This window comes from Lepisma saccharinum, chromosome 23 (genome assembly GCF_977018435.1).
Source record: "Lepisma saccharinum chromosome 23, izLepSacc3.1, whole genome shotgun sequence".
In the NCBI taxonomy this organism is placed as follows: domain Eukaryota; kingdom Metazoa; phylum Arthropoda; class Insecta; order Zygentoma; family Lepismatidae; genus Lepisma; species Lepisma saccharinum.
Window position 1 is genome coordinate 54,611,788 of NC_139251.1, and position 25,940 is coordinate 54,637,727.

Consider the following 25,940-nt stretch of genomic DNA (forward strand, 5'->3'; position numbering starts at 1 on the left):
ATCGCTGCGCTTGCAGTACAATGTTCTGAGAAACACGTCGTAATTCTTCAGGGGAGATGTTATTTATCTCGTTTGTGATGTTCTCTTTCAGTTGGTCTATCGTATGAGGGTTATTAGAGTACACTTTTCCTTTCAGAGCTCCCCATAAATAAAAATCACAAGATGTTAAATCCGGCGATCGCGGAGGCCAAAGGTTTTTGCTGACAAGCCTGTTTTCGGGAAACACTTCACTTATACGGGTCATACTCTGGTTGGAGGTGTGGGCAGTGGCACCATCTTGTTGAAAGACGCCGTGTCTTTTTTCATTTTCTGTTAACTGTGCATAGAACGACTCAAATATCTGCAGATATCTTTCGCTGTTGATAGTCTCTTCAAAGAAAATTGGTCCGATAATGCGTGTTCCCGACACTGCACACCAAACGCCTATCTTCTCTGGGTGAAGAGGTTCCTCATGCACGACGTGTGGGTTATCCTGTGACCAAAATCTACAATTCTGTGAGTTGATGTAACCAGAAAGATGAAACCAAGCTTCATCTGTCATGAAGAAGAGCATAGGATCCAAGTAACCATCAGCAATCGAAGATAACATCCAGTTGCAATAAGCAACTCGTTTAGCTTTGTCTGGTTCTTTCAATTCATGCACTACGGTCACACGAAATGGTCGGAAATGGAGCTCTTTTAGTACACGAATTCTGTCCATTACCACCGGGGTCTTCACTGTGGGACGCTTCTTCTTCAAAACATTACTAACGGATCCTGTAGTCCTCCATTTGTTATACATCTTTTGAATTGCATTGGTTGTGGGAGGCTTCATACCGACGTATTTCGCCCCAAACATTTCTTTAGTCTCTTTAATGGACCCTGTCTTTATGTAAAATTCAACAATATCTATCCGGTGTTCAATTGCAAACTGCACCATTTCTCCTCAAACTTTTGCACAACAATCTCCGCAAACAATCACTTTTAACTGTCGAACGCAACTCAACAATTACGTGTGACTTCAAGTAATGCGATATTTCAATGTAGGCAACTACATTAATCTGATTCCACCCATTTATTTGTGAACGCCAGAATGAATGTTAGGCGTACCACTTTTAAGTGGGACACCCAGTAGAAGCCAGAAAGGGAACCTCAAAGTATTTTAGGTTTGCTGGAGGAAAAATAAATTTACCACAATTAATTATTTACTGCATTGCCAAACATTTCAGTTAAAAATAATATTGTACTTTTGCAATGGCCATATTTTCGATTCATGGCGAACTTGCTATAAGGACCATGTCAGGAATTTAAATATGTAAGTTATGCCAGCAATTGCATTTACAATTCAGGAGACAACAGACGAGGAGAAAAATAAACCTAAAAAATGAAGAAAAATGTACCGTCAAGCGGAGTAACTTCGTCATGAGACCGATAGATGTCGGTAGTAGTCACATGCTGGTGGAACAAAGGGAGTGTGAAGCCTCACACGTGCAGTTGTGGAGCGGACATCAAGGGAGGAAGTGTGTTGTGTGCAAGTGCATTGTGCTTTATCGCTGTTTGCAGCATTTTCTCGTGCACGATGCCAAGGACAGTTGGTGGTAGGAAATATCAAAACTATACCTCCGATCAGGTGCAGGAGGCTTTACGACTGATCGGATAGGGAAAAACGGAAAAACGGTCGCCAAAGCGTGACGATCTTACCTCTTCATGGGGGTAATTTTGACCTGCTAGGAACGTAAGCAGAGATGACGAAGTTACCCCATTTGCTGGGGTAACTTCGTCACGAAAATGGTGACGTATTTCCCCCTTAATATTTTGGAATTTCTTTGGTATTGCTTCAGAACATTTATAAAGGACAAAGTGTCACTCGCGTATAATTTTCGTGTTGTCACTCGCCACTGATTTTGCAGGGCACATTAGAATATGCCAAAATCTGTACGTAGTTTGACGGTTACAAAAATTGCAAAGATTACTGAAAAATTACCTTAAAAAAAAAGCCTAAAAATGGGGAAAATGCAAAATAAAAATGATGTTTTTTGGATCTTAATGAAGGGAAATGAAATGATCTAAGGTTTAGCATTGTTTTCGAGGCTGAGAAACAAAGATGATTTTTCATCAACTTCCGAGTTCTAGTCATGACTTATGGGGGAGCACGTGCTCCTGTGGCCCATCTAAATACGACAACGACCTCGACTGTACGAAAAATCATAGTTAGCTGTGAAACGGATACAAATTATTTCAAATTAAACTTCACCACATGTTACGGTGCTTAGATTAGTTCACATAAATCAAACTTAGTTTTCAACAATAGGTAATCGATCATGTAGTCATCGCAAGTTTAACAAACCCTCTTTTTTAACAGTAAGAAAGAAAACGATGGAAATTACGGGCAAAATCTGAAACGAAGATTTCTTGGCATTGGTTTGGAAAGATGTTTTTGCGAGTTGCAATGTCTGTTGCAAAGGTTGGTGAGGTTATACATGCAAGAAGTAAGTTGATAATGTCGAAGAAAATGCAATATTATCTTAGTATAATTAGTCATCACAGAAATGGCGATTGGGTGCCAGAGCTGTGGGGGCAAGGATAGATTACTTTCTCTTGCAGACAAGGCTTAACATTAAGAGGCCGTAGTGTGGGGGGAGGGGGGCTACTACCCCTACGCCCATCTAATCGCCACCACTGATGAATCACATAAGAAAATAATCCTAACGGTTGGCCGGACGATCATGTACGTATATACGAGTATGATTATTTTGATTTCTGTTAATTTGCGTCGCTTTTCTTACACTTTTGGCTTATCGCGACGATAACGGACATTCACAAATAACTCCCATGCCCAGGCCGGGAACCTAGGACCCCTGGTAACGTTAGGACTCTGTGCAAACCACTCTGCCACGAAGGTGCGAGTATATATTACTAGGTATATATTACAATGATTCACTCTAAATTTCGACAGTTAAAATTCCTGGTTCGAGTTTCGGTTTGGACACTGGTATTTTTTTCGTTAATTTCAACTTATAAAATTCATCAATTTACTTTAATCACCATTCATTCTAAAATTTAAAATTTAACTAAACATGGCAAGGGCGAAACACACACACACACACACATACACACACGCACACACACCCCACGCACCCCCCCCCCACACACATATATATATTTAAAATATGCTAAGAAGCTAAGATTGAGTCCGTAAAATATAGGGAATTCGTTCAGCTCTCTTTTCTTGTACATGTTCTGAAAGGAAGTTACTTAGCTAATACTGGTTGCTTATTTTTTTTTCAAAAATTGCTTACATATTCTCTTCATTTCATTAATGGATTCTTAGTACAGAGAGAATTTGCATTTCATATAAGTTATATTACCCTCATTAGTTAATTCTGAAAGGGGTCCCGGGTTCGATACCCGGTGGAGGCGCATAGTGGTTTGGATCCCACTTCACACTGTAGGACCAGTCCCGATTAGCCTTACTGTGCATAAAGTGGACTTAAAACACCAACTCAAACGAAACCAAGTTAATTCTGAAAAACAGTTTTTAATATATTTCTCGTTTCACATCTGTATTTTCTTGTCTAATGAACGTCATTTTCTACTAGGTTAAGTAATTTTCATTTTGATAAACATGTGAATTACATACACAAACACACACATGCACACAACACAGGGTTGGTTCGATACTGTTACGTACCCAATAGGACGAAGTAATGTGAATAGTTTGCCAAAGACGAATAGAGATGGCAGCACCAGGCGTGCAAGGTTAAGAATTGGCATAATATATGTGAATAATTTTATAAATAAGAACAAAGCAAATTGGAAAGATGAAAAACAATAGAATATATTATAAGAAGAAAAAGAATAAATATGAAAGAAGTAAATTAATATATATATTTTATAAATCAAATCAGTGATCACATGTAAGTTAATATGAAAATTAAGGAACTCAAAGCACTGATACAAGTTTGTGTCTTTGAACAGATATTGCATCTGTCTGATTGATTTACCATTTCCATAGGGGAAATTTTGTTTACATCAGTGGCGAGCGCGTTCTGATCGACGCCCCACAGCACTTTTTGGTTGCGCGGTTTAACCGTAGCACCTACTTGGATGCGCGTGTAATTCGTTTGCACCAAGTATACACTCTGTTGTACCTAGTTAGTGGTGGCGCGTTCCAATTGCAGCCCCGAGGGAGGATATTAGTATTATTCCCAAAGCTTAAAGGAAAAAGTTGGAAAAGTATAAAGGAATTCGTTAAATAGTCAAAACCTAAATTGAAATACAGAGGGAAGTTCACAAAGAAGACAAGAAGGAAGTCCCGATCCAGAACGTCCATCAAGAAGGAAGTCCCGATCCAGAACGTCCATTAAGAGGGAAGTCCAGATCCTCCATATTGAGAAGGAAGTCCAGATCCAGACCGTCCATTGAGAAGGAAGTCACGATCCAGATCTGCCCATTATGAAGGAAGTACAAATAAAAGAATATTGAGATGAAAATTGACTGTAAACAAGAAAATTATAGAAGAATGTAGCTTATCATGTAAAATTCTTACTCCATGTATCCTGTGTTTAAATAATATATTCGTTTAAACGTCTCCATTGGAAGGCATCCTGTCTGGTTTCGTTGTCTACAAAGAACCCTACCCTGTAGATAAGATAGCTGAGTTTCAAGATTAAGGTTTATGTACCTTTGCACCAAATGAAGGTAGCAATACCCGATGGAGGTACAAGTGGTTCGGATCCCACTTTAAATTGTAGGTCCAGTCCCGATTAGCCTTACTTTGCATAAAGTGGACTTAAAACACCAAATCAATCCATCAACACAGGTTGGCAATACTGACTATTTAATACTTTCATATCTCATTTGAAACTACATGGAAGGTATGCAATACACACATATACTGTATTGCATTAATCTTATTTCTTTCTATGATTACCAAGCAAAACAAATTCTAGCATTTATAGCATGTAATTGCTATAGCTATGATGCATTTGAGATGTCAGAAAAGTAAACCGTTATATACAAGAGGCTAATGTATGCATCTCTGAGCAGTTAGTTGTAATACAGGGTGTCCCATAATGATGGGACACATTTTAAATACAAATATCTGGAGTTGCAATAATAAGATTTACTACATGAAATACAGGATTTAGGCACACTACATTATGTTTTGAAAATTACGTCCTTCAGGTAGCCACCATCAAAACGAGAACATTCTTGGGCTCTGTCTTCAATCGCCAGCATGGTGCGGTGGAGCAATTTCCCTGCCGATTTCTTCCTTCAGTTTATCAGTTGTTCGGGGTTTGTTGGCGTATACTCTCTCCTTCAAGTAACCCCAAAGGAAGTAGTCTGCCGGTGTTAGATCTGGTGATCTTGCTGTCCAAATTGATGTTACCAAATCGTGAATTGAGGCGTTTCAGGTCTTGTCTCAGAATCCTGTCGACGCTGCTACGGGTAATATTCACTTCCTGAGACAATCGACGGGTAGACTTGTTTGGACTCTGTTGCATGGCGTTTGCAACACGTTGAATTGCCTCATGGGAACGAGACTGTAGAGGGCATCCAGGGGCTTTGTTTTTTTGTTGGCATTTCCGGTTTCCCGAAAGTTCCTCAGTGCACGAAGGGTCACTTTCCGGGATGGTGCATCGTGTTTATTGAAGTGTTGTCTGAATAGCCTTTGTACTGTGATGACAGAGTCTTCAGAAGTAAAGTACGCCTCTACAACGTACGCAATTTCCCTTGGGGTTCATGACATCATCAACGACTACACGCCTGCAACAAATAATACTCAAAATAAACTTACATGCATTGGCTTTCAAAAACAGTAACATACAAGTATAAAACATTACTCATGTCCTTGCAAATTACAAATAAAATGTGTCCCATCATTATGCATGTAACACTCGAAATTCTCGCATTCCATATTATACCCTGTGCATTCTGTCGGGGCGTGACCACCATCTTTGCCTACCATGCACGCTAGTGCCACGTGGCTGAAGTATCCCTTACATTATTTTTACTTATGTTACAACCAACTGCTCAGAGATACGTACAGTTAACCTCATGTATATTACGGTTTACTTTTTTGACATCTTAAACGAATCACCCTTGTAGTTCCTTCTGCACCAAATACGACGTACAAAGCCAAGTTTGAAGTTGTCGTCTTCTTGCCAAGATCAGTACCAGTCTCATTTGCGATTATCATTTCTTTACTACTCAAATCGCTAATTACTGTCATTGAAATTATCTCATACATTTTCCAGGGTGGGCAATGCTCCCTTGTCCCCCTAGAGACGTTCACGTTCACGGCCGATAGTAAGTCAGAACCTTGCATTCAAGCTTCAACCGTTCTAGAACTTATGCCTTATTAATCCTATTTCTTGTACAGAAGTTTACACTAATATACATAAGTTTTTTATTGTATCTTATGCATAATAAGTGTGTAATTTAGTTAAGTTATATGTATGAGTTTTGTTTCTCTATTCACAGCCACCCGAACCACCTGAACCATGGGAAGGTGTAAGAGATGCACAGAAGGAAGGATCTATCTGTCCACAACTGGACCTCATTCTTCGGAAATACGGTGGAGACGAAGACTGTCTTTTTCTCAATGTCTACACTCCGAAAGTAAGTGTTATTGATACACTAGGGAAGCAAGTATTAAGACTCATACGATAGTATGTCTTGGATGTATTAAAAGTGAATGTTAACATGCAGTAGGGCTACCAAAGAAAATTGCAGGAAGTGAAAATCAACAAGTTATATCTCGAGTGATACTCCACACACACATATACACACAAACCCCACGTACACTGACACACACACACGTTTAAAATTACACGTGTAACGTCATGACCTGTTTATGTATAATCGGAAGATATAATAGTTTAAAGGGTGTCGTCCTAATTACGAACACTTGTTGCCTGTACAGGAATAACTTCGAAGGATTGTGCCCTAATTGCGAACACTTGCTGCCTGTACAGCAATAACCTCGAAGGATTGTGCCCTAATTGCGAACATTTGCTGCATGTACAGGATTAACCTCGAAGGATTGTGCCCTAATTTTGAATACTTCCTGCATGTACAGGAATAACCTCGAAGAGATATGTCTTAATTCCGTACACTTGCTGCCTGTATAGGAATAACCTCAAAGAGATGTGTCCTAATTGCGAACGTATTTGTCTGCCTTGGGACCTGCGTCTATTTAACGAGTTTCTTTAAAGTGACTCAGTTCTATACTTGAGACTGGTCAGTGCCTTACGGGCCATCGTTGGAATGTAGAAAATTATACATGATAAAATCATCGTTGAAGTATATATAACTTAATAACTAAATAAGTTTCTTAAATGAAAATAAAATAGCTTTATCGTTTGTACAATTGAAGCATTCCACCGAATAACGCTGTATGGCACATTTCAGTGAATGCGAGAAAAACGGAAAAAACCTATAGTATGTTACTGGACTACAAGGAAAAAAAAATAAAACATTATCGAAGCACAGTATCACTGTTTGAGCAATATCCGACCTTATGAGTGGCCAGTTTGTAGCCTGTAGCCGCATGGCAGGCAACTAAAAATATATCCAGTGGAATAACGCTGTATGTGCAGAAGTACTATGGGGAAAACCAACACCAGCAGGTACGATAACAGTACCGAAATCTAATTGTATTTAAAAAAATGGATGTATTACACCAAAACATGCACTGAACTTATCGTCACATGACAAGTTACTCTGATGCCAGTGGCTCAACCAAGAGAAAGAAGAAATAGTTCGGTTACACCAAAACACACACTTCACCCATCTGCACATGGCAGGTCGATGTTAAACTGTCTGTATTCCTCGTCTACGTACTCCAGCATATTTTAACCATCAGGCGTTCTTCTTCTTCTTGAGTAGCAGCGGGCCACGGTGCAAGACAGGTAGGTTCTCTGGAACAGTGTGTATTTAGCCTGTAAAGAATGGCTACATGCTGATGTGACATAACATTATTTTTGTCTTTACATACTACAATCCAGTATCATACTACATATAAGACATTCATATTACCCAGTATTGTATAATACATGACAACAATCCAAATGCTGTACAAGCTGTGCTGCCAAAAGGCAAAGGTTTCATGTAACTTACCGTTTACTATACCTTACAGTTTTATAGTTTCATTTGGCCATACAGCGTTGTTCCACTTGCCTTCGTTGGCTGCCTCTTTGCCATCACATCCTTGCCTTTCTACTTGTGTATGCTTCCCCTGCATCCATTAACTTCTTCCTATTAACGCCCTTCCTTTCAGAAACGTTTATCTTGCGTTTTCTGCTTCTATTGATACGATGCACATCGCTAGCAGATAACGTTACTTCTCTGCGGTCCGGCATCTTGCTTGCACATACAGCGTTGTTCCACTCAGATACCAGTTTGCCAGCATACTCATGCCAACTCTTGGTCAATAGAGAAACGAGTCTTTCAATATATGTCCGTCATGTCCGGTACAGCATGATTCCACTGGTAACTCAGAATATTCCAAAATGTGCCATATAGCGTTATTCAGTGGAGTGCTTCAATTAGTAACTTTTACCTTAATTTCAAATTCAAATTTCAAAACATATTACACTGCTCTTATAAATTTAGGAATGTCACCAATCTTCCTTATACGTGTTAGTGCTTTCGTCCAATGAAACATATTTCTTCTTCGACTCTACACCTTCCATCCTAGGAATCATATCATTGGACTTTTTTTGCCGCAGCCTTTAAGCTTTAAAAGTCTTCCACTTTTGGATGTGGCCTACCTATCTCACGGTTGATTGTATGGTTCCATCCCTCCACTGCATTATGTGTCCGGTGCCTTCTGTTGAAGCATATATTTTTGCACTGAGGAATTTTCCAGCAATTAAAGTCTGATTACAGTGATAGACTGAAAGGTTGAAATGGCCTTGGAGAGCTTTGCAATGTAGAAGACCATGGTAAGTCAATCAGTTTTGCTACTGTCGCTAGTCAAGCCAGCGGTCTCTCTGGGTCACCACCCTTATTTGTTCTTCTTTTTTCTTTTTTTGTAATGAGGTCGTTGATTATTTCTGATTTTCATGTGTTCAGAATTAGGACGATTTAGGCGTTGTTCGCAATTAGGACACAGCCGTTTAAGAAGAAGTGGTGGGAGAGAAAGCGATGGATAGAGAAATAAAAAATGAGAGAGAGGGGGAGAGAAAAAGAGAGGGGGCCTCGTCTAGTTCGCTGCACTTTTTGATTCTCTTTGAACTCGCGAGTCTAGTTGGTTCCAAAGTGCATCAATGAGTCGTATAGTTCGTTGATTTGGTGTCATGTAGTGTATTTGAGTAGTGGGAAAGTATATAGGATGAGCGCAGAATTTTTCTTGTACTAAAATTAGGCTAAGATGCCTATAAAAGTTTATTGCTCAAGTGCCCCCCTCTATAAAATTTAAGATTTTTGTGCAATATTGCTGGGATGAAGAGGGAAGAGAAATGAAGACCCCCCAAAATTGATGTGGCAAAACCTGAATTTGCTAAAATTGCTGTTTATAAATTTGTTAAAAATAAGCATTTTCTCGACATTGTTTTAACTACACTAAAAACTAATCCAAGATACTTTTAAGAGTTTTTAATTATACAGTAGTACACTGTAAAATAATTTTAAATACTTATTCCAAATATTTTTGTACTATTATGTTAATATGTTGACTTGTAATATTCTGAATTAGGACTAGGCTTAATTGATATAACTAATACTAAGATAATGTATTGTGCAAAACTCTTCTAGAATTGCTCTGCTCGGGTTCGCGTGGCTATTCTTAATTTGTTGAGTCTCGCTGCTTGGCTTAGCGTGTGTTATGTTTTGTTGTTTGGGTTCGCGTGGCTAAGTCTTGCTGTTTGGTTTCGCGTGGCTAAGTCTCGCTGTTTGATAGATACTGCAATATACAAGATCGAAAACATAACACACGCTATTATGGTCACTGCCTTCCTATGCCTGTGGTGACTAATTCTCGAGGCCGGGTGCTTCTGGGGATCAATATTTATTCTACCTTCGCCCGACTCTGTGGCCGAGCGGTTAACACATCGCGCTGCGACGCTAAGAGTCCCGGGTTTGAATCCCAGTCAGGCTTGGTTGTTTGTGAATGTCTATTTATCAATTTCATCCTTTCATCACTTATTCTTATCTTCGCAAATTAGCCAAGAGGCACAAAACACGAAGTAAAATAAACCAAGCAACCAACCAATTATTCTACCTTCGCACAAGTGGCTTTAGTTAGACAATCTGTCATAGTTTTATTAAGTACTGAATTTTGGTTTGAACCCCAAGAAATTGTATATAATAAACCTAGGATAAAAAAATACTCACACACTAAATATATACACTAAGTACACAAAACATATTGCTAAATTTAATTGATATTTCATAATAAAGATAGAGTTTGAATTTAAACCCCAAGAAATCTTATATAATAATAAAAGAAATATTAACATATTAAGTATATAAAGCATATTATTAAACCCAAGAAATCTTATAACTAATAATAAAAATGCCAAATCAAAAATATTGTAAACAATGCAATAACAATATTTCTAGCTCTAATTGGGCTAGGCACCAAAGAAATTGTAATAAACATAAAAATACTTATTATATACAACCATCTACATCTTTATCTGGTCTAAAGAGGAAACTTGAAACATCTAATAATACTAGATCAGCAAAGCAGTTTCGCTATGCACCTATTCATAGTAGTTTTAATGGTCAACTAAGTGATTACTGTTTTATATCAGCTCCAAAATGTGATATTAAGAATTTTTTGAATAATATAAATTCTGATGTGCAGGATATTCTAAATAAACAAAATAGTTCTTATAAATTATCTTTTAAATTATTTACACAATATAAGAAAGCAAATGGAATAAAATGTACACACCCTCACATAACAGAAACTGTAGTTATATATTCAATTACAAATTTAGATAAAATAATAAGCAAGTTGATAGAGCAATTGAATATTAAACACTCTGAATTTGCAGCAAAAGAATCAGGATGGAGTTTATGTGGAAGTCCACACAAGTTATATATTAATATTTCTAAATTTAATCCACTACAAGGTTCGACATATCTGCCATTACCTGCCAATATTAAAAACAAAAAAGCCGTGGTTAACCTAAAAAATAATGATGAGAAATGTTTTCTGTGGTGTATTTTAGCTGCTTTGTTTCCAGTTTTAAGGGATCCACAGAGAATAAGTAATTATAAACAACATGAAAATGATTTTAATGATGCAATGGAGGGCTTAGAATATCCAATGTATGTTCAGAATATTGATAAATTTGAAAAAAGGCCAGAGATATCAATGGTAGACCATTATCTATTAATGTATTTATTTGTTCTACTGGTCGTGGCAATTGCCTGATAGAACCTCTCAGAATTAGTACACTTGATGATGAATCTGCTATTCCGATTGATTTACTCTTAATTGAGGGGGATGGCACATATCATTACACTCTAATACGCAATCTGGAAGCTTTAGTAAGAAAACAACTAGACAAATCTAAAACAATATTTAAGTTGTGCCGAAGATGTTTAACCGTATTTGATGGTAAAAAAATAGTAAATGGTGTTAGTGAAGTGAATACAGAAATTGCTAAAAACAAGTTAGTTGAACATTTAAAATATTGTGGGAATCATAAACCTGTTCATATGGTGATGCCTAACCAAAATGAAAATGCAAAATTCAAAAAATTTGAGGCCTTGTTGGAACACCCAGCATATATAGTATGTGATTTTGAATCAAACCTCAAACCTCTTGCATTCTGCAATCCAGATCCTGATGAATCTTCAAGTACATCATACCAGTTACACGAACCTTCTAGTTTTTATTATGTTGTTATACAGGATGGTGTGGTTAGTAAAGAATATTTATACATGGGACCAAATGCTATCAAAGAATTTGCACATAGAATAGAAAATGAGTGCCATGACATAGCATCTAATATTTTATTAAAATCAAGACCTATGTTGCCTTTAACAGAAGAACAAATTGAAAATTTCATTAATGCAGAAAAATGCCCGGTATGTGATTTTAAATTTTCAAATACAAATATCAAGGTGAAACACCATTCCCATACAAGTGGTAAATTTTTAATGGCACTGTGTAATAATTGTAATATTAAGATCCAGAGACCAAAATTTGTCCCGATATTTTGCCATGGTGCATCTAATTATGATTTTCATCACTTGATCAGGTACGAGGGGTTTGACAAGCAGAATTTAAATATTTTAGCAGAAAATGATGAGAAATATATATCTATTAGCAAGATAATTAAAGTTAATAGTGTTTCCATTCACTTAAGATTTCTTGATTCATATAGAATTCTGTCGGCTAGCTTGGCTACTCTGGCCAGTCAATTATCAGATGATCAATTTAAAATTACTTGTGACATGTTTCCAAATCAGGACCTGAAATTAATTAGGCGAAAAGGTGTATACCCATATGATTATGTTACTGATTTTTCTAAATTTGATGAGTGTTCTGTGCCACCACAAAAAGCATTTTATAGTAAACTCAGGGCATCCGAAATTACTGATGAAGATTATCACCATGCCAAGTTGATGTGGACCAACTTAAAATGCCAGACATTTGGTGATTATCATAATGCATATTTAAAACTTGATGTCACTCTTTTAGCCGATATACTTCAGGCATTTAGAAAATCTTCCATGAAAAATTATAAACTAGATCCAATTTATTTTTATAGTGCCCCAGGTCTAGCATGGTCTGCAATGTTTTTTAAAACTAAAATGGAATTAAATTTAATCCAAGATCAAGATATGTATCTATTTATGCAACAGTGTATAAGAGGAGGGATGGTGCAATGCTCTCAGAGATATGCCAGGGCTAATAACAAATATATTTCTAATTATGATCCAGAATTGCCATCAAATTATATACTTTATGTGGATGCCAATAATTTGTATGGTCACGCTATGATGGATAAATTGCCATATGTAGGACTTGAGTGGGTTGAAAATTTTAGTATTGGGGATCTTCAGGATTTTGATGACAGTCACTATGGTCTATTCTTAGAAGTTGATCTGATAATTCCTGAAAATTTACACAATAAGTTTTCTGATCTGCACCCAATTCCTGAGGTTAAGTGTTCACCTAATTCTAAACAAAAGAAATTGATGATGACTTTGGAATCAAAACAGGATTATGTAATATATTACAAAAACCTTCAGTTTTTGATGCGTCATGGTGTTAAAGCAATTAAGGTTGGGAAAGTTTTGAGGTTCAGGCACTCAAGATGGTTAAAACCATATATTGATACGAACACCGAGCTTCGAGCGTCTGCAGTAAGCCAATTTGATAAAACTTTGTTTAAATTAATGGTAAATTCAGTATATGGCAAAACAATAGAAAATGTTAGAAAGCATAGTGATGTTAAATTAGTTACCGACCCCAGCCGGAGCAAAAAATTAGTGGCAAAGCCGAATTTTAATTATAGAAGAATTTATGATGAGAATATGGCACTTTTTAATATGAAGAAAACAAAAATTAAGTTTGATAAACCTATTTATGTAGGGGCAGTGATATTAGAATTGGCAAAATTACATATGTTAAAACTTTATTATGATGTGTTGAAACCTTTTTATGGTGATTGTATAAAATTAATGTATATGGATACAGATAGTTTTATTCTTGATATTCAAACAGAAGATGTTTATAAAGATATATCACATCCTGAATTAATTAAATATTTTGATACCAGTGAACATTCAAAAATTCACCCCCACAACAAAAAGGTGCCTGGCAAGTTAAAAGATGAGACACTTGGCGATGTTATTGTAGGATTTGCTGGGTTAAGGGCCAAGATGTATAGTTTTAAAACATGTAGTGGTGGTGTTACTAAAAAAGCCAAGGGCGTTGGTAGAGTAATTGTAGATAAAGAGCTTGAATTTAAAGATTATGAAGATTGTCTTAAATCAGATAGGTTAATTAGAACATCCGAATGTAGAATCCAGAGTGTGGATCATTTGTTGACCACAAATATTGTAAGAAAAGTGGCTCTGGACCCACATGACGATAAGAGATGTATTTTATCATGTGGTATACATACTCTACCGTGGGGACATTGTGACTTGAGAAGTGGTAATCAATGCCCAATTACAGAGCATGATTTGAAATAAATAAAACATGCCAATGAATTTATTTGGATTTAAAAAAAAAACTATTATGGACCTGCCGACACCAGCACCCTCTCCTGATATAATATCTAAACTAACTGGTTTGCTAATTATTCATCTCAATAGCATACTTACAGATGTTGATGATAAAACAGGTAAAACATTATACATATTTAACAATAATTTAAACCATTACCAATTACCTATAGGTGGTCAATTACAATTTATTACAACTCCCGAGGGTGATGTCAAAATTTCAGTAGGGAGAAATATTTATAGAATTAAGCACTCGAACATGATTTCTGGTACTGTATATACCGTCTCTGCCGGTGATTGTTTATATATTGAGGTCCCGGGATATTATGACAAACTTATACCTTTTTTTATAGAATTAAGAATTAGATATTCAATAATAAATAACCCCTAAAATAAAATAAAAATAAAAATGCCTAATGATATATTTGGCCATACAAGACATGAAGATCACAGTGATGAGATTCTGATGCTTGATGTCAGAGTGAAAAAATTAAGAAGTGATTTACAAGTTTTACAAAGCACACTCAATGCCAGTCTTCAACTAGAAATTACAAATTTACAATCACAATGCATGGACCCTCTTCTTAAAATTGATTCAGAACTTAAATTATTGCTTCAAAAATATACTGATTTGGCAACATTGGATAATTTTCAAAATTTAGAGGAGGCTGTAGCGACTCTTCAAACCAAATTAAAAACTCAGAATACCAACTCTGAACAATTAAAAAAGCAACTAGAAGAGCAAATTGGTAGTGTCCAGACACAACTCCAAACAATTGTCAAAAGCATAAAATCACAAGAAGATTTTGATCTAGTAATTTCCACTCTAAAAGAACAAATTCAATCACTACAGATACCTAATCTGGACCCCTTGAACAATGCCATAGCCGAGGTTAAAGAAAAAATTGAGACACTTGAAAATTTTATGAACAACTTACCATCTTCTGATGCTCTAAGTGCTATAACTCGCAGTGTTGCCAACATCAAGCTGCAACTTGAAACATATGAAGATTTTGGTAAATTCAGAGTACCATAACCCACCTTGAAGGTACCATAGCAGCAGTGCAAAGTGATCTGACAAATGTACAAGAAACTCTAGAATCTCGCCTGCCTGGTATTGTAGATACCCGTGTCAGTGTCCAGCAACAAATCACCAAACTTGAAAACCTCAACACCGAATCTGAGCTATCTCATTTTCATCACTTGATCGATGATATCCAAACAAAACTTGAAATTTTACAACAATCGACACCTACTCAGGCAGACATAACCCTGCTACAAGATGCTATGCGTAATGTGGCTGACGCTAGTGAATTAAATAGTGTGAAATTAGCACTTGACTCTTTGCAGAATACTGTATCTAATTTACCTACATCTCAGGAACTTAAAAATATTAAAAGATCAATAAATCGAATACTAAAATCAGAAGATATCAAGAATATCCAAGCAGAAATCAAACAACTTACTCATACAGTGGCCACTCTTCCAACTAATCAACATATTAATGAACTGCATGCTTTATTTGAGGATATTAGAAGACAAGTCCATGATCTTACTGCCCAAAATTCTAAATTGGCAATTGTTGAAAATTTACAGCAAATTGTAGCAAACATCAAGCAACAACTAGGGACCATGGAATCCAACCAAACAAATACTCTGTCTGTTTTTGCCACCCAGCTTCAAGAAATTGTGCAACAATACAAAAAACTTGCTGTAGACATAAGAATAAAACCAGGCCACGATGAAATTGTTAGGACTATCAACGAGCATCTTGAATCTGTAACAAGTAGATTGCTTACAGCAGAAAGAGAAATAACTAGCCTAATCGAGAATCCTAAGCATACGGTAATTCTTGAATTAAACAGTATCCCTAATAATGAATATGATTCACCATTTACACCAGGTGGGAAACTGTATAAACTATCCCCTGCACAATTTTATTACCAGTTTTTTGTTGGAGGCACACTTAGACCAATCAAAATTAAATATTGGCTACAACCACAGGCACATCACTACCCTACCTTATCAATAACTAATGCTGAGAACAAACCAAAAATCACTAAAATAGAGTTAGAAGATTTTACAGATCCCAATACATTAGAAACATCTTATGTCGAAGATGATGGATCTCTGGAATTTAAAATACAAATAGGAGACAAATTATATTTAGAAAATCCTGTAGTATCTGCTGCTGAACACCCTATAGTTGCAATATTCTTATTTACATACCATGTCTAAACAAATTATTGTTGATGAATTACACAAACCAGCTAGACGTAACTATAAGCGACTGCCAGTGGTTACAAAAGGCATAGATGATTTATGGCAGTGTGACTTGGTGGAAATAGCAAGTGGACAGTTGAAAAACTTACACAAGGTCAACAAAGGATACAAGTATATACTTACTGTCATAGATACATTTTCAAAATTTGCCTGGGCATTGCCGCTAAAATCTAAAACTGGAAAATGTGTTACAGAAGCCTTCAGGACAATTATTAATGAGAGTGGAAGATCACCCCGCTATCTACAAACAGATAATGGCAAAGAATTCTATAATTTAGTGTTCCAACAATTTATTAAAAGCCATCAATAAAACATTACACGAGTTACAGTGATCTCAAAGCATCTATTGTAGAAAGATTCAACAGAACTTTAAAAAATCATATAGTAGTATAATTGGCTATAGGATAAGCACCACTTACAAGTGTAGGAAAGAAGAGGTTATTTTATTGAACAGCCCGATTTGCTTACACTTAAAACAATGCCAAGAGGGGCCTATACCCCAATTCTTCAGGTGTGATATGCTCTGATTTTTAAGAAATTCTGGATTCTAGTGTAGAAAGGATGAAGCCTCTCAGACAGATTTGCCTATACTTAAAACAATGCCAAGTTCCCATATGATCTTATTGTTTATAGTGTGTTTTTCTGTCAAAATCCCAGGAATCTTGAATTGATATAAAGCTCATAGCTACTGGGTTCTGAGACCCAGTGGAGTGTGGTGCATGGTTTTTATTGCCTTGTAATCGGGAGGCTCGGGTTTGAATTCTGGTAAAATGTGAAGCCTCCCCTGATGGCAAAATGTTAATATTGTTGTCTTGTAATCAGGAGGTTTTTGGGTTTGAGTCCTCATAAAATGTGAAGCCTCCCCTGATGGCAAAATGTTAAAATTGTTGTCTTGTAATCAGGAGGCTTTTGGGTTTGAGTCCTGATAAAATGTATAAGATTGAAATACATGTTGCAAAATAATATCTCCACACGTGAGATTTTGAGAATAATTATTGCTAGTTGATATACAACTGATAGCCCCCAGATCTGAAAACCTGGTAAAAAGTGTTTTACAACAGAGCAAAATTATTTTATATTGGGAATCACCAGAGCCTAGTTATTGCTGTTCTCTGGGTATAAAAATATCAGCTCAGCCACTAACTGCTGTTATAATTGTTTTGGCATATTGTCCATAGTTTTGTTTTTTTGGACCAGGAAATTTTATATAAACAAACAACAAAAATGCCAAATCAAAAATATTGCAATCAATGCAAAAAAAATATATCTAGTTCTAATTGGTCTAGGCACCGGCATATTTGTGAGCCTAGGAAATGCAGAAAGGCCACAAAAATATGTCCAAGATGCCATAAAATATTAAGCAAGGCATATTACAAATGGCACAAGTGTAATTCTTATGTACAGTCATCAACATTGCCCCCACAACCATCTACATCTGGTCTGAAAAGAAAGCATGAAGCACCTGTTAATGCTGGACCCGCAAAGCAGCCACGCTATGCACCACCTATCCATAGCAGTTTTAATAGCCAATTAAGAGATTATCGGTTTGTATCAGAGCCAAGATGTGGTATTAAGAATTTTTTGAACAGTGTAAATCCTGATGTGCAGGCAATTCTAAATGCACAAAATGGCTCTTATAAGCTGTCCCTCAAATTGTATACACAATATAAGAAACCAAATGGCACAAAATTTACACAGCCCCACATAACAGAAACTGTACCTGTATATTCAAATGCAAATTCAGACAAAATAATAAGCAGTTTGATAGATCAATTAAATATTAAACACTCTGAATTTGCTGGAAAAGAGTCTGGATGGAGCCTATGCGGTTCTCCACACAAGTTATATGTTAATATTTCTGAATTCAGCCCATTACAAGGATCTACATATTTGCCATTACCTGCCAATATTAAAAACAAAAAAGCCGTGGTTAATATTGAAAATAATGATGATAAATGCTTTTTGTGGTGTATTTTAGCTGCTTTGTTTCCAGTTTCAAGGAATCCTCAGAGAATAACTTATTACAAACAACATGAGCACGATTTTGATGAGGCAATGAAGGGCTTAGAATATCCAATGTCTGTTCAGAATACTGATAAATTTGAAGAAAAGGCCCGGGATATCAATGGCAAACAATTATCTATTAATGTATTTATTTGTTCCATTGGCCGTGGCAATTGCTTGATAGAACCTCTCAGAATCAGTATATTTGATGATGAATCTGCTGTTCCGATTGATCTGCTCCTAATTGAAGGGGATGGCACATATCATTACACTCTGATACATAATCTTGAAGCTTTAGTGAGAAAGCAAATAGACAAATCCAATACAATATTCAAGTTGTGCAGAAGATGTTTAAGTGTATTTGATGGCAGGAAAATGGTGAATGGGGTTCGGGAAGTGAATGCAGAAATTGCCAAAAACAAGTTAATTGAGCATCTGAAATATTGTGGCAATTATAAACCTGTTCATATGGTAATGCCTAATCCAAGAGAAAATGCAGAATTCAAAAAGTTTGAAGCCTTGTCGGAACACCCAGCATATATAGTCTGTGATTTTGAATCAAATCTCAAACCTCTTGCATTCTGTAGCCCAGACCCTGAGGAATCTTCAATTACACCATACCAGTTACATGAACCTTCTAGTTTTTATTATGTGGTTGTACAGGATGGTGTTGTTAGTAAAAAAGATTCATACATGGGACCAGATGCCATCAAAAAATTTGCACATAGAATAGAAAATTAGTGCCGTGACATAGCATCTAATGTTTTATTAAAATCAAAACCTATGTTGCCTTTAACAGAGAAACAAATTGAAGATTTCAACAATGCAGAAAAATGCCCTGTATGTAAATCTGAATTTTCAGATACAAAAATCAAGGTGAAACACCATTCTCATACAGATGGTAAATTCAAAATGCCCCTGTGTAATAGCTGTAATATTAAGATCCAGAGACCAAAATTTGTCCCCATATTTTGCCATGGAGCATCCAATTATGATTTCCATCATCTGATCAGATATGAGGGGTTTGACAAGCAGAATTTAAATATTTTAGCTGAAAATGATGAAAAATATATTGCTATTAGCAAAATAATTAAAGTTAATGGTGTTCCTATTCACATAAGATTTCTTGATTCCTACAGAATTTTATCTGCTAGCCTGGCTACATTGGCCACTCAATTATCTGATGATCAATTCAAAATCACATGTGCCTTGTTTCCAAATCAGGACCTGAAATTAATTAGGCGGAAGGGTGTATATCCATATGATTATGTTACAGATTTTTCTAAATTTGATGAGTGTGCTCTGCCACCAAAACAACAGTTTTACAGCAAAATCAGAGGATCTGGAATCACTGATGAAGATTATCACCATGCCCAGTTGATGTGGAACAATTTAAAATGCAAGACAATACAAGACTAAACATACAGTAATTCTTGAATTGTACAGCATCCCCAACAAAGAATATGATTCACCATTTACACCAGGAGGCAAAATATATATGCTGTCCCCTGCACAATTTTATTACCAGTTTTTTGTTGGGGGCAAATTGAGACCAATCAAGATCAAATATTGGCTTCAACCACAGGCACACCACTACCCTACCTTATCAGTAACAAATGCTGATAACAAAGTGAAAATCCTCCAATTCTACACTGGTGATTTTCACTTTGTAGGATTTTCAATTATGCCTGTTATTTCTTTTTCTGCTGTGAGCAATCTGCTTGTTACAGATTCAAGGTGCTCATTGATAGTCCTAACAACATCATCATGGCCTGGCTTGATTTTTATGTCCACAACAAGTTTCTTGTATTGTTGCACAATTTCTTGAAGCTGGGTGGCAAAAACAGACAGAGCATTTGCTTGATTGGATTCCATGGTCCCTAGCTGTTGCTTGATATTAGCTACAATTTGTTGCAAATTTTCAACAACTGCCAATTTTGAATTTTGAGCAGTAAGATCATGGACCTGTCTTCTGATATCCTCAAACAGGGCATGCAGTTCATTAATATGTTGATTTGTTGGTAGAGTGGCCACTGTCTGAGTGAGATGTTTGATCTCTGCCTGGATATTCTTGATATCTTCTGATTTCAATATGCGATTCACTGCCCTCTTTATATTTTTAAGTTCCTGTGATGTAGGCAGATTTGATACTGTATTTTGCAAAGATTCAAGTGCCAATTTCACATCATTTAATTCAGAAGCATGAGCCACATTTTGCATAGCATTTTGGAGCAGGGCTATATCTGCCTGAGAGGGTGTTGATTGTTGTAAAATTTCAAGTTTTGTTTGGATATCATCAATCAAGTGATGAAAATGGGATAGCTCAGATTTAGTGTTGAGGTTTTCAAGCTTTGTGATTTGTTGCTGGACACTGACAAGGGTATCTACAATCCCAGGCAGGCGAGATTCTAGTACATTTGTCAAATCACTTTGCACTGCTGCTATTGTACCTTCAAGATGGGTTATGGAACTTTGAATTTTTCCAAAATCTTCATATGTTTCAAGTTGCAGCTTAATATTTGCTACACTCCGAGTTATTGTATTCAAAGCATCAGAAGATGGCAAATTGTTCATAAAATTTTCAAGTGTCTCAATTTTTTCTTTAACCTCGGCTATGGCATTGTTCAGAGGGTCCAGATTAGGTATTTGGAGTGACTGAATCTGTTCTTTTAGAGTGGAAATCACTAGATCAAAATCTTCTTGTGATTTTATGCTTTTGACAATTGTTTGGAGCTGTGTCTGGACATTATTTATTTGCTCTTCCAATTGTTGTTTCAATTGCTCAGAATTGGTGGCCTGGGTCTTAAATTTGGCTTGAAGAGCTGCTACAGCTTCTTCTAAACTTTGAAAATTATCCAATGTGGCCAAATCAGTATATTTCTGAAGCAGCAATTTGAGTTCTGAGTCAATTTTAAGAAGAGGGTCCATGCATTGTGATTGTAAATTTGTAATTTCTAATTGAAGACTGGCATTGAGAGTGGTTTGTAAAGCTTGTAAATCACTTCTTAATTTCTTGACTCTGACATCAAGCATCAAAATCTCATTACTGTGATCTTCATGCCTTGTATGGCCAAATATATCATTAGGCATTTTTGTTTTAGCGGTTATTTATTATTAAATATCTGATTCTTAATTCTATAAAAAAGGGTATAAGCTTGTCATAGGATCCAGGGACTTCAATATATAAGCAGTCACCAGCAGAAACAGTATAAACAGTGCCAGAAATCATGTTTGAGTGCTTAATTCTGTAAATATTTCTCCCTACTGAAATTTTAACATCACCCTCAGGGGTTGTAATAAATTGCAATTGCCCACCTACAGGTAATTGGTAATGATTTAAATTATTGTTAAATATGTACAATGTTTTGCCTGTTTTATCATCAATATCTGTAAGTATGCTGTTCAGATGAATAATTAACAAGCCACTTAGTTTAGATATTATATCAGAAGAGGCTTGTGGTGTTGGCAGGTCCATAATACCTTGTCTTTTGAACCCAAATAAGTTCATAGGCATGTTTATTTATTTCAAATCATGCTCTGTGTTTGTGCATTGTTTCCCACTTTTCAAATCACAATGACCCCATGGTAAAGTATGTATGCCACATGATAAATGCATCTCTTATCATCATGTGGGTCCAGAGCCACTTTTCTTACAATATTTGTAGTCAATAAGTGATCTTCACTCTGAATTCTGGATTCTGATGTTCTGATTGTGCTACATGATTTGAGACAATTTTTATAATCTTCAAATTCAAGCTCTTTTTCCACAGTTACTCTGCCAATGCCCTTGGCTTTTTTGGCAACAACACCACTACATGTTTCAAAACTGTACATCTTGGCCCTTAACCCAGCAAATGCCACAATAACATCACCAAGTGTCTCATCTTTTAACTTGCCAGGCACCTTTTTGTTGTGGGGTTGAATTCTTGTATGTTCACTGGTATCAAAATATTCGAGCAATTCAGGCTGTGACATATCTTTATAAACATCTTCTGTTTGAATATCAAGAACAAAACTATCAGTGTCCATGTACATCAATTTTACATGATCCTTATAAAAAGGTTTCAACACATCATAATACAATTTTAACATGTGTAATTTGGCCAATTTCAATATCACAGCCCCTACATAAATAGGTTTATCAAACTTAATCTTTGTTTTTTTCATGTTGAAAAGTGCCATATTTTCATCATAAATTCTTCTATAATTGAAATTAGGCTTTGCAACCAATTTTTTGCTCAGGCTGGGGTCAGTAATTATTTTAACATCGGTATGTTTTCTGACATTTTCAATAGTTTTGCCATACACAGAATTGACCATCAATTTAAACAAGGCCTTATCAAATTGGCTTTTTGCAGATGTTCGAAGCTCTGTATTTGTATTAATGTATGGTTTCAACCATCTTGAGTGCCTGAACCTCAAAACTTTGCCAATTTTGATCACTTGGACACCATGATGCATCAGGAACTGGAGGTTCTTGTAATATATGACATAACCCTGTTTTGGCTCCAGTGTCATCATCAATTTCTTCTGTTTAGAGCCAGGTGAGCACTTAACCTCAGGAATTGGGGGCAGATCAGAAAATTTGTTGTGTAAATTATCTGGAATTGTCAGATCAACCTCTAAGAAGAGGCCATAGTTACTGTCATCAAAATCCTTAAGATCTTCAATATTAAAATCTTCAACCCATTCAAGCCCTGCATATGGCAATTTTTTCATCATGGCATAACCATACAGGCTGTTTGCATCCACATACAATATATAATTTGATTTCAGTGCTGGATCATAATCAGGAATATATTTGTTATTTGCTCTGGCATATCTCTGAGAGCATTGCACCATGCCCCCTCTTATACATTGTTCCATAAACAAATACATATCTTGTTCTTGAATAAGATCCAAATGCATGTTAGTGTTTAAAAACATTGCAGCCCATGCTAGGCCCGGGGCACTGTAGAAATATATTGGATCCAGTTCATAATTTTGCATGGAAGATTTTCTGAATGCCTGCAATATATCAGCTAAGAGGGTCACATCAAGTTTTAAATATGCCATGTGATAATCACCAAATGTCTTGCATTTTAAATTGTTCCACATCAACTGGGCATGGTGATAATCTTCATCAGTGATTCCAGATCCTCTGATTTTGCTGTAAAACTGTTGTTTTGGTGGCAGAGCACACTCATCAAATTTAGAAAAATCTGTAACATAATCATATGGGTATACACCCTTCCGCCTAATTAATTTCAGGTCCTGATTTGGAAACAAGGCACATGTGATTTTGAATTGATCATCAGATAATTGAGTGGCCAATGTAGCCAGGCTAGCAGATAAAATTCTGTAGGAATCAAGAAATCTTATGTGAATAGGAACACCATTAACTTTAATTATTTTGCTAATAGCAATATATTTTTCATCATTTTCAGCTAAAATATTTAAATTCTGCTTGTCAAACCCCTCATATCTGATCAGATGATGGAAATCATAATTGGATGCTCCATGGCAAAATATGGGGACAAATTTTGGTCTCTGGATCTTAATATTACAGCTATTACACAGGGGCATTTTGAATTTACCATCTGTATGAGAATGGTGTTTCACCTTGATTTTTGTATCTGAAAATTCAGATTTACATACAGGGCATTTTTCTGCATTGTTGAAATCTTCAATTTGTTTCTCTGTTAAAGGCAACATAGGTTTTGATTTTAATAAAACATTAGATGCTATGTCACGGCACTAATTTTCTATTCTATGTGCAAATTTTTTGATGGCATCTGGTCCCATGTATGAATCTTTTTTACTAACAACACCATCCTGTACAACCACATAATAAAAACTAGAAGGTTCATGTAACTGGTATGGTGTAATTGAAGATTCCTCAGGGTCTGGGCTACAGAATGCAAGAGGTTTGAGATTTGATTCAAAATCACAGACTATATATGCTGGGTGTTCCGACAAGGCTTCAAACTTTTTGAATTCTGCATTTTCTCTTGGATTAGGCATTACCATATGAACAGGTTTATAATTGCCACAATATTTCAGATGCTCAATTAACTTGTTTTTGGCAATTTCTGCATTCACTTCCCGAACCCCATTCACCATTTTCCTGCCATCAAATACACTTAAACATCTTCTGCACAACTTGAATATTGTATTGGATTTGTCTATTTGCTTTCTCACTAAAGCTTCAAGATTATGTATCAGAGTGTAATGATATGTGCCATCCCCTTCAATTAAGAGCAGATCAATCGGAACAGCAGATTCATCATCAAATATACTGATTCTGAGAGGTTCTATCAAGCAATTGCCACGGCCAGTGGAACAAATAAATACATTAATAGATAATTGTTTGCCATTGATATCCCGGGCCTTTTCTTCAAATTTATCAATATTCTGAACAGACATTGGATATTCTAAGCCCTTCATTGCCTCATCAAAATCGTGCTCATGTTGTTTGTAATAAGTTATTCTCTGAGGATTCCTTGAGACTGGAAACAAAGCAGCTAAAATACACCACAAAAAGCATTTATCATCATTATTTTCAATATTAACCACGGCTTTTTTGTTTTTAATATTGGCAGGTAATGGCAAATATGTAGATCCTTGTAATGGGCTGAATTCAGAAATATTAACATATAACTTGTGTGGAGAACCGCATAGGCTCCATCCAGACTCTTTTCCAGCAAATTCAGAGTGTTTAATATTTAATTGATCTATCAAACTGCTTATTATTTTGTCTGAATTTGCATTTGAATATACAGGTACAGTTTCTGTTATGTGGGGCTGTGTAAATTTTGTGCCATTTGGTTTCTTATATTGTGTATACAATTTGAGGGACAGCTTATAAGAGCCATTTTGTGCATTTAGAATTGCCTGCACATCAGGATTTACACTGTTCAAAAAATTCTTAATACCACATCTTGGCTCTGATACAAACCGATAATCTCTTAATTGGCTATTAAAACTGCTATGGATAGGTGGTGCATAGCGTGGCTGCTTTGCGGGTCCAGCATTAACAGGTGCTTCATGCTTTCTTTTCAGACCAGATGTAGATGGTTGTGGGGGCAATGTTGATGACTGTACATAAGAATTACACTTGTGCCATTTGTAATATGCCTTGCTTAATATTTTATGGCATCTTGGACATATTTTTGTGGCCTTTCTGCATTTCCTAGGCTCACAAATATGCCGGTGCCTAGACCAATTAGAACTAGATATATTTTTTTTGCATTGATTGCAATATTTTTGATTTGGCATTTTTGTTGTTTGTTTATATAAAATTTCCTGGTCCAAAAAAACAAAACTATGGACAATATGCCAAAACAATTATAACAGCAGTTAGTGGCTGAGCTGATATTTTTATACCCAGAGAACAGCAATAACTAGGCTCTGGTGATTCCCAATATAAAATAATTTTGCTCTGTTGTAAAACACTTTTTACCAGGTTTTCAGATCTGGGGGCTATCAGTTGT

General features: G+C 36.1%; 1 protein-coding gene across 1 annotated transcript in view; it reads left to right on the top strand.

Moving 5' to 3' along the window:
* Window positions 1-25,940, top strand: part of LOC145977724 (juvenile hormone esterase-like) — a 144,032-nt gene that overhangs the window by 23,960 nt on the left and 94,132 nt on the right. Inside the window, exon 2 of the mRNA XM_083109964.1 lies at window positions 6,466-6,603. Within this exon, the coding sequence (XP_082966090.1) occupies window positions 6,466-6,603 (138 nt within the window). The remainder of the gene's footprint in view (window positions 1-6,465; window positions 6,604-25,940) is intronic.